The sequence below is a fragment of the Pipistrellus hanaki genome (assembly GCF_964339955.1).
Source record: "Pipistrellus hanaki genome assembly, chromosome: 16".
Lineage (NCBI taxonomy): Eukaryota > Metazoa > Chordata > Mammalia > Chiroptera > Vespertilionidae > Pipistrellus > Pipistrellus hanaki.
Genome location: NC_140518.1, coordinates 33,438,500 through 33,448,299, shown reverse-complemented (window position 1 = coordinate 33,448,299; position 9,800 = coordinate 33,438,500). Strand labels below are relative to the sequence as shown.

The window sequence follows — 9,800 nt, the reverse complement described above, 5'->3', positions numbered from 1 at the left end:
TATAAGGTTCCCTGGCTCCAGAGCTCCCTGTGTCAATTGGTTTCCTTGCATGGGCAGCTAGCCCAATGCCTATTGTCAGTGACTTCCAGATAAGACCACATGCTGGTGACAGGAGCCTCTACCTGGGACCATGGGTGGTCCTCTGGGGTGGGAGAAAGGCAGGTAGGATAGTCAGAGGCCCTTTCCATGCCTCAGCAGGTTTGACTTCTTGAGGCTCCCCCCTAAGTTTGAAGCAGATATCTCAAAGACAGTGCTCAGTGAGCAGGGTCCTTCGCCATTGGCTTGAGGGGCTAGGAGGCTCCAGCTTATCATTGTAGCTATTCAGGAGGTCAGACTGTGGAAGGCATGGGACAGGGATCTACACTAATCCAGAGAATGCAGAAGCCATTGGTCAGTCTGAGATAGGACTGCTGGCTCTAAGGGTTCTCTCTGGACCTACCTATTATCCCCACCCCAACCAGCCAATAGCCGAGGTCCTCCTCTTTTAGAAAATTTGGTTCTCTCTTTTCGCCATCCTTGCCTCACGGGCTTGACCTTCTTTACTGTACTATTGTGGAGATGACAGTATTCCCACACAGTCACTCGCAGTCCAGCACAAGCCCACAAGCAGCCCCAGAGCCTCAAGCATTGCCAAATGCTGTGTTTATTGGTTTGTTACACTGAAGAGTATAGTTTCTGAGCCAAAAATCATACACACTCTGCTCCTCACAAAACCACTGAGTCACTAAGGCAGGCACACGATGGCCACCGTGCTTGGTGGAGGCTGAGGACTCACAGACAACAAGAGTGGGCAATGGGGCGGGCTGGCCCCCAAACAGGCCGTGCAATGCCTGGGACGGGGGTGGGCTGGGGAGCTGTGCTGGATGCAAAAAGGCTGCTGGGTCCTTTTTTTGTTTCTTAAATGCAGGAAGTCTCCAGACCTTAGTGGTTGCTGCCAGGCCCCAGCCCCTGTGGCAGAGTAGCCTCCTGGCCCTGGGGCAAGGCCCAGCCTGCATGTGTTGGGGGTGGGGGTGGGGTTGGGGATGGCAGAACAAGCAGCATAACACCTCCCCTCATGAGTGAGGTTCTTCCACGGGGGGTTCTGGGTCCTTAGGCCTCTGGACATCCTGAGAAGCATGTGGAAGGCAGAGCCAACCTTGCTTTTCACCAGCAATAAACAAGGGAGACCCAGGCACCTCCTTCCAGCCTTAGGACTCAGCGGACGCCTGGGATAGACGATGAGCTGCCCCCAAGATTTGGGGCCACCTTTGAGAGGAGGCTGTGACAGGATCTCCTCCCTAAGGAATCACCTGGGATTCCTCTTGAGAGGTAGTGCTCCAACCACATTCCAGATCCTCCGGCTGGCAAAGTGTCATGTGTATAGTTCTTAGGGATGCATCTAATGCATAAAGCAATAGCAAGGTGGCAGGAGTGAGACTGTACAGATACACGTGGGTGCACTGTACAGGCTAGGGGAGGGCATGGGGGCACCTCAGGTGGCCAAAGGCAGTGGCAGTGCTGCTGAAGTGGGCTGCTCTGCCCCACAGTCTCAGAGGAGGGCCTGGAAGGTGGCCCAGGAAACACACCCAAACCTGCAGCCATTCTGGCTGCCCCGACTGGGATTGGTGCACACACATGCACTGGGCCTACAAAGGGACTATGCGAAGAAATACAACAGAGTCCCCTTGTCTCAGACAACCCTCACCAGTGGGGCCCAGGCATGTATAGCCCTAGTGACTCTACAAGGCCCCAGGCTGACCCAGGAGAGAGCATGGGGCACTCAGGCTGAGGCTGCAGGGGCAGTGGGGCTATTTCCAGGTGTTTGAGAGGGGAGCAGAGTAGGTGTTCCCCAGGTCAGCTGCTCCCTGAGGCTGCCCTTTCCCCTCCTGGCCCTGACCTGAGGGTACCCTGGCCCCTGACTTGCCCTTCAGGGCCAGAACTGCCCGGAGTCGGATCCCAGGCTCACACTTCGTTAGGAACACAGCTGGGCAGGCAGAGTTGGCTGAGAGGTGGGGCAGTCTCTGCTGTGCGCCCCTGCACCTCTCCCCGCGGAGCCCAGGGCCAGGAGCCGAGGCTGTGGCTGGCTGCTGCCTCCTGGCCCTCACTTGTTCTCTATGAGCATCTGCACCTTGTGGACGAGGTCCCGGGCAATCCGCAGGATCTCCTGGGCATCGTGATGCTCAGCTCGTTCTGGAGGAAACATGGGTAACTGTGGGGATGCTGGAGCGAGGGGAGGAGTCTGGGAGGAGCCCTACGGCTGCCCACCCTACTCCATTCCCACCTGCTGGACTCCTGACGTCTGTGTATGGGGAGGGGACCTGGGCTTTCTGATCCTCTCCAACCCTGCCCAGGCCAGGAGTGGAGGCCCCTATCCCCTTGCTGGGGACAGCCAGATGGCTGGACAAGCTCCTACCGTTGAAGAACTTGATGATGTCAGTGAAGTCCATGTTGTTGTCACGGATAATCTCACGGTAGGCCTCTACCAGGGCCAGGGCAATGAATAGGACAAAGTGCTCTGATGAGATGTGCTGGGCCGCCCAGATCACCTCCCACACAGCAAACACATCCTCGTATAGCAGCTCTGCGGACGAAAAGGGGCTAAGGCTGAGTCTGGCCACCCATGGCCTCCCATGGGGCCACATATGGAGACAGAGCTCCAAGGGCCAAAGTTCTATTACATCACGCAGCCGGGTCCAAGAGGGGGTGGGTTTCATGCCTCAGGCCAAGACCCTGCCCTTCTCCTTGGTAATTCCTGCGCACGAGACTCCTGCAGACTCTTCTCTTCGGCTAAAGCATCTCTGCTTTTAGAAACCTCTGTGCACAGGGAAGATTTGGTTGGAAAAACAGTTCCAAAAGCCATTGCCTGAGGGAGATTTTCCACTCTGTCTTCACTGTGGATTCACCTAGAGAGCTTTTAAAATATCCATGCTCAGGCAGCCAGTCACACTAGTAATCTGAGGCCAGGTACAAGCAGGGGTCTTCAAACTACGGCCCGCGGGCCACATGCGGCCCGCAGAGGAGTCTGATCCGGCCCGCCAGGTTTTTTGGGCAGTGAGCGCAGCCGAGGTGTTACAGTAGGAATTAGTAGTTCATATAGTCTGGCCCTCCAGCTCTCTGAGGGACAGTGATCTGGCCCCCACTTTAAAAAGTTTGAGGACCCCTGCTCTAGAGCATTGGTGTTTCTAAAAAGTTGCCCTAGCCAGCTTGGCTTAGTGGCTGGTGTCAGCCTGAGGACTGAAGGGTCCCAGGTTTGATTCTGGCCAAGGGCACATGCCTGGGTTGTGGGCTCGATCCCCAGTAGGGGGCATGCAGGAGGCAGCTGATCAATGATTCTCTCATCATTGATGTTTCTGTCTCTCTCTCCTTCTCCCTTCCTCTCTGAAATATATTATAAAATTAAAATAAAAAGTTCCCCAAGTATGTACACAGATAATAATTTAATTTAAAAAAGGTAAAAAAAAAAAAAAAAAAAAAAAAAAAAAAAAGTTCCCAAGTAGTTCTAAAGTTCAGTTAGGGTCCAGGACCTAGGACTTTGGGGCAAAAAGGTCACCCAGAGCCCCTGACCCCAAGCCCACCATCCAACCCTCCTCTTACCTCTCTTAAAATCCAGCAGGAACCAGCGGTAACAGAAGTAGAAATGGGTGTAATCTCCATTCTGATGCATCAGTTCAAACAGCTCGGAGTCCAGGATCTTGTGTGAGTGGGAAAAGAGAGAAGGACTGAGCTGAAGTGCCACTTCCCTGCTGCCCGCCCCCTCCACCAGGCCCCTTCTGCTTGGCGTCTGGTAGCTGTGCCCCTCTTGTCTCGCAGGGTGCACTCTGCGGCCCCACTCATCTCTCTGGGCTATAGTCTTTTTGGAGTTATATCATTTTCTGGGTATTTGATTTTTCTTTTTTTTAATCCTTATCCAAGGATATGTTTATTGATTTTTGAGAGAGGCGGGGAGAGAGAGAGAGAGAAACATCAATATGCGAGATGATAAATTGATTGGTTATCTCCTGCATGCACACCGACCAGAGATCAAACCCTCAATCTAGGCATGTGTCCCGACTGGGATTCCAATCCGCAACCTTTTGGTGTACAATGCTCCAACCAATTGAGCCACCTGGCCAGGGCTCTGGGTGTTTGACTTCATCAACCATACTATTCACCAGAACTTTCATGAGCACAAGCATTTACATGCTGACATTCCTCTCCATTTTTAACAGTGAAAACAATGTGTTTCCAGAAACAAACTCATAGATACGGAGAACAAACTGATGGTTGCCAGATGGGAGGGGTTTGGGGGCTGGGTGGAAAAGGTGAAGGGATTAAGATGTACAAATTGGGAGTAACAAAAGTCATGAGGATGTAAGCTACAGCAAAGGGAATATAGTCGATAACACTGTAAAAACTATGTCTGGTGCCAGGTGGGTACCAGACTTATGTGGGCATCACCATGCCTAAGTTAGGAATATGTCTAACCACTATGCTGTACACCTGAAACGAATATAATATTGAATATCAAGGGGGATCCAAGATGGCAGCAGAGTAGGTGGAGTTACACTCACCTCCTCCCAGGTCCAAACTGGAATTACAACTAAATTATAAAACAATCCGAACAATCAAATGAACAGAAATCTTATTACCAAGGACTTACAGAAGAAGCCACAGGAGACTGGTAGGAAGGGCAGAGGCGTGAAAAGGGCTGGCCCTGCTCCCTGTGTGGCGGCTGAGATTCTGAAGGGATATCTCAGCTGCAAAAAGAAGCTGGGAAGCATGGGGTCTCAACCCCACATGGGGCTTCCCAGCCTGGAACACTAGAGCCAGGAATAGAAGCCCACATTAACTACTGTGACTTCTGTTTCAACCATAATTGGGGGGGAAATGTGTCTTTGAAAGAAATTAAGCTTCTATATAAAAGAAATCTTTGGACCACTCCACTCCCTGATCTCCTGGTGGAAGACGGCCCAGCCCAGTGGTGCCTGGTCACGTGCCCAGGAGCAGCTACAGTCCTCACCTGGATGAGGGAACGCATGTTAGCAAAGTGGGTGTCCATGGCGCCCCCATTGGGGAAGTTCTGGCTCATCCTCTTCATGAGGTGGCTGAAACAGCTGTAGGTCAGCTGATCTGAGAGGAGACAGGAATGAGGCCACAGGGCAGGGGTGGCCTTCACTCCACAGGGGGTGACTGTGGCCCAGAGGACAGGGCTGGCGACTATTCCTACCCATCTAGACCTAGCAGTCTTTTCTTTTCCAGCTTAGGTCAACCCCGCCCCATGCCTGAGGCCCATGCCATTGTGGGAACGCCCTCTTCCCTACCCCTCACCATTATCGAGGATGACGAGGAGCGGCGCCAGCAGATCACACATGCCCTGCACGTAGCCCACGTCCAGGTGTTCCCACACGTAGCTGAAACCCCAGGGACAGAGTCACTGTAGGTGTGTGCCGGGCCCCATCCCCTCAGGGATCCCCAGGGAGATGGATCTTAGAGTAGCCTGCTCCCCGGAAGTCAGCCTTCCGGGACCCTAAAGCACGGGAAGTACCACGGTAAACAACTAGTCCTGTCTTCAAGGCACGCAGGGGGTCAGGGAAAGAGACAAGGCTGGGGCAGGGCGGGGGAAGCCGTGGAGTGAGGGAAAACAGAGAAGGCTTCCTGGGAAACCTGTGAGTGAAGAGGGCGGGGCAGGGGCACTGCAGGAGGAAGTGCTCCCCCGAAGAGAGTCCAGTGTGATTCTGGTGCAGCGAGGGGGCGGGGCACTGCTGACCTAACCTCTCCCTGAGCAGGGTCCCTGCCGCCCACCCTGAGCCCTGCCCTGCAATGGCACCTGCACATGATGTCTCTGAGCCTCTCGAGGTTGGGGGGTGTGAAGTACCAGTAGTTGCGGTCACATCGCTGCACATCCTTGTCTATGCGGTGCAGATTTAAGGCCACGGTGTCCAATAGTTCTATCTGAAAGAGTGGGAGGCCCTCGGGGTAAGCTGGGGCCTGAGGTGATGCCCACGGGGAAGCAGGAAAGGCAGGGAGCCAACGACTCAGAGAGCAGAGTCCTCTGGGACGCTGAGAGACAGGCTCCAGGCCCTCTAAGACAGATACCCCACCATCCACCCGCCAGCCTGTCCCCAAGCCTTGGGATGGCAGGAGGGCTCTGGGCCAGCTAAGAACAGTGCCTGGGAATGGCCACCTACAGTGTAGGCGGCAGCGCACACGGCCGCAAGCTCCTCTCCTGCCTCCAGTTCGCTGGCCCGAGAAGCCTCCTCCTGGCTGGGATCTTGGGGCTCGGAGAAAGCGTGGACTTCAGGTTCCGGCCTGTCGGAGCCTTCCTCCCCACCGCAGTCCTCCTCGAAGCCCACACTCGGCCCCTCATCTATGCTTGACTGGATGCCTGAGGCCACGGAATAATTGCGAGAGGAAGGCAGTCCTGAGTCTGGAGAGTCAAACTCCACTGACTGCTGCTGCTCCACCACGGCGGTGCCCACGGGCCCTGCTCCCGGCGCCTCCTTGGGCTCTGGTCTGCAATCCTCAGTGCCTGGGGGCTTCGGGGGCTCCAGGTCATCCACGGAGATAAACACCTGGTGGGGAGAACAGATGGTGGGGCTCATACCTGCACCCCAGCTCCTTCCCTCAGCTCAGTGTCTCCTTCCTGGGGTCAGAATAAGTGAGAGGGATGGAGAATTCTCATCACACCTACTCCACCCCACACCTCCAGCACTGCCTCTCTGGACACCAAGCCTCCCCTTCTGACCCAGCTGGCCAGGTGGAGGAATGAGGCTCCAGGCCAACATGAAGACTCCAGCCCTATCCAGTCCCCTCCTCTGCTTCTTCCTGGGGCAAGAGAAAGGGGAACACCCCAGGCTTCCGGTGGCTGCTGCAGGGAAGACGGGAGACTGGCGGCCTGGACACGCAATGGTATTTGATGGCAGTGTGAGCAGTGCCATTCTACTAACACCTGAAGTCACCAGGCTGCCTCAGGTCAGGAGCACTTCTCCATGTGCTGGTGTGTGTGTGTGTGTGTGTGTGTGCAAGCGCGTGCGTGTGTGCGGGGAGAGGGGGGCAGCCTGGAGGCGTTAGGAAAACCAACAAGGCAGGGAACTTTTCTAGCAAGGACCTGATCGGTTATACTGGCCTCAGACAAGCTGAGGAGAGGTCAGAGTGAAAGGAAACGCATTGTGCTGACTGGAAACAGGCCTCACCATGGACCAGTACAGGGAAAAGAAGACAGACATATCCAGACTGGCTTTTACTTTTTTTCCTATTTGGACTATGTAGGGGAAGGGATGCTAAAAGGAGTTTTCACTTTGGGTGAGAAGCATGAAGTGTTGTTGGGTTAGGATCAGATAAGGCCACGAGGCCGAGGCAATTGGAGCCCGGAGCAGGGCCCCAAGGCCATTGCTGTCTGTGAGCTGAGCAGCTGGGCACTGGTTTATGAAGCCCAAAGCCAGAGAGAAAGAACAGGCTCCCGAACAGGAAGCAAGAACAAAACACATGGAAAACGTGTGCCTTGATGTTATATCTGTTCTCACTCTTGCGCCAGCTCCAGTTTTCTGTTAATATTAGGAAAGATTTAGTAAAGTAGCTAGAATACACATTATCTAAAGCAGCAATTTTAAAGAAAAAAGTACGTTAGTAAAAGAGTGTCCTTGAGCCTGAGACTTCTCATCACTTCTGTGGGGCCAGTTTGTTTAGGCTTGTTCCCCTAAAGCGGGGCAGGGGGCGGGGGGTGGGGGGAGGGGGAGGGAGGACACGCCACGGAGCTGAACTGCCTGTGCGCGGTCAGTTCTGTGAGATGGTGACGGGCTCCAGAGGCGGGAGGTCTTGCCAGCGGACGCCAACAGCACCGCCCTACGGGCTCCCCTGGCCTCGAGCATCAGCTCCCAGGGAGGCCGCTACAATCAAAGGGCAGCAGGGCCGGAAGGGAACTGAGGCCCAGAGCTGGGAAGACGTCACTCATCTGGCCAGTAGGGGCCCTGGGACTAGCCCCCACGGCTGCCTATTCTTAGCCTTGAGGCCTCACTAGGCGCAGGGAGGGCTCCCCTAATCCCCGTAAATCCATCCTTCCCTCCTCGTCCATTAAACCCGATCGCAACGCACTATCTCACTTTATTCCTGCGGCACCCAGAGAAAGAGAGACAGAGACACGTCAAGCCACTCTCCGAGGGCTCCGCTGAAGTGAGTACGAGAGGCTGGGCTGCTGCTCAGGACTCCTGCCCTCGCCCCACCCCCCTCTTCCGCCCGCTCCCAGGTCCCCGCTGGCTCACGTCATTGCTAATGGTGGAGTCCCGGTGGATGAGGCGCTGCACGTGGCTGTCGATGCTGCTGCCCGAGGAGAACTTGGTGAGTGTGGCTGGGTGCGCCTCCCGCTCCCGCTGCCTCACCACCACCTCGCAGGCCTTCCACTCCGCCAACACCCGCTGGTACCTCGCTGCCACCACTGCGTCCACCTGGACTCGGACACACCATGACCATGGGGGAGGGGTGCACCAGGCCCTCCTCTGCAGGAGCTGGGACAGCTGACGACTAGGCTGGGGCCCAGCAGTGAGGACGGTGGGGTGCCTCTGTGAACCCTCCCCTGCCACGTTTCTTTCCACTGAGCTTGTATGAGTCCCTGGGCCCGACTCCCCGCCCCCCTACCCCACGGGAAAGGACTCCCCTTACCTGCTCCATCTCCTTCTTGCTCGTGCCAAACTTGTAGTGGCCAAGCAGAAAGGGCCAGACGTCCTTGCGGATCTCGTGCTCCACGCCTCCGTAGTAAACCTGCCGCAGCAGCTCCAGCTCCTTGTAGTTCTAGGGGCCCAGGGAGTAGACTGTGCAGTCCCCGCAGTCACCTCCGGGTGACCCACCTCAGGGAGAGCTGGGGCTGGGCACAGACTCGGTCACCGCTGAAGCCCACGGAGACCCTGCGTTGGGCAGCCACGTCCCCCTGCCCCGCATTAGCGCTGGCTGGGACCTACTTCAACCCCCTCCTTCCAGGGAAGAAACGAAGCCGGAGAGGCGCAGAGATTTGCCAAGGCTGTGGGTAATGGGAAAGCAGAACGGACTCCCCGCCCAGTGCCCTGCCCAGGGAAACCCACAGCCCCAGCTGTCTGAGATCCCGCCCTGACCCCGCCACTCCAAGGCCATCCATCAGTCTTGGCCTGTCAGCCCAACCACAACTGTGAAGGCCCAGTTGTCCTGTGGCTGCTGCGCCCAGAGCAGACACTCTGCACCCACCGCTGCCCGCCCCAGCCACTGGCCCTGGCCCACAGCGTGTACCTTTTCATCCTTCTGGTACTTGCTCCACACGTCCTTGGTGAGGCCCCCTGAGGCCCCTGGGGGGCGGGCGGGCGGGATGATGTTGTGATGCACCAGCGCTGACAGGTGGGTCCGCACCGTGGACAGGTGGCGGCAGTACGCCAGCCCTGGGGGTGGAGGGGTGAGCCAGGCGGCCGTGACCAGGACGCCTCCCCCTGACCCTGCCTCCCATGGCCCCACCTCACCCCACACTCACAGCCGTAGAAGGCCCGGGACACGATCTGCCTCTTCATGCTCTCGCACAGTAGCCTGAGGGGCAACCTGTGGAATCAACCTGGCTCAGAGGGCTGTGGCTCTTGCTTTGGGAGGAGGGTGAGAAGTGAGGACATTGAGGGGAGCAGGGACGGCACTTGGGGTGGTGCGGGGAGCAGGACCCACAGCCCGGCAGCATGTCAGTGGGCTCCCTGTTGCTGCCAGCCACCCTGGTCAGAGCTGCTAAGGCTCCAGCCTGGCTTCCAACCCCCCAGGGGAGCGTGGGCAACTACCTTCACCTCATGTTAATGAATTTTGGTTTCTTCAAGTGAAAAATGGAGAGAACCATCTCTGAGTCG

At 56.4% G+C, this 9,800-nt stretch overlaps 1 protein-coding gene across 4 annotated transcripts in view; it reads right to left on the bottom strand.

Annotated features, from left to right (window-relative positions):
• Nucleotides 1-615: 615 nt before the first annotated feature.
• Nucleotides 616-9,800, bottom strand: part of SGSM2 (small G protein signaling modulator 2) — a 38,416-nt gene continuing 29,231 nt past the window's right edge. For 3 of the 4 annotated variants that reach the window (XM_084862867.1, XM_084862864.1, XM_084862866.1), the window contains 11 exons: nt 9,446-9,510; nt 9,211-9,356; nt 8,614-8,742; nt 8,217-8,399; nt 6,147-6,530; nt 5,786-5,910; nt 5,287-5,369; nt 4,979-5,088; nt 3,574-3,670; nt 2,393-2,560; nt 616-2,169 (listed from right to left, as the gene is read on the bottom strand). In XM_084862867.1, coding sequence (XP_084718993.1) covers nt 2,081-2,169; nt 2,393-2,560; nt 3,574-3,670; nt 4,979-5,088; nt 5,287-5,369; nt 5,786-5,910; nt 6,147-6,530; nt 8,217-8,399; nt 8,614-8,742; nt 9,211-9,356; nt 9,446-9,510 — 1,579 coding nt within the window. In that variant the 3' untranslated portion in view covers nt 616-2,080. The remainder of the gene's footprint in view (nt 2,170-2,392; nt 2,561-3,573; nt 3,671-4,978; nt 5,089-5,286; nt 5,370-5,785; nt 5,911-6,146; nt 6,531-8,216; nt 8,400-8,613; nt 8,743-9,210; nt 9,357-9,445; nt 9,511-9,800) is intronic. The other variant, XM_084862865.1, reaches the window with a different exon arrangement.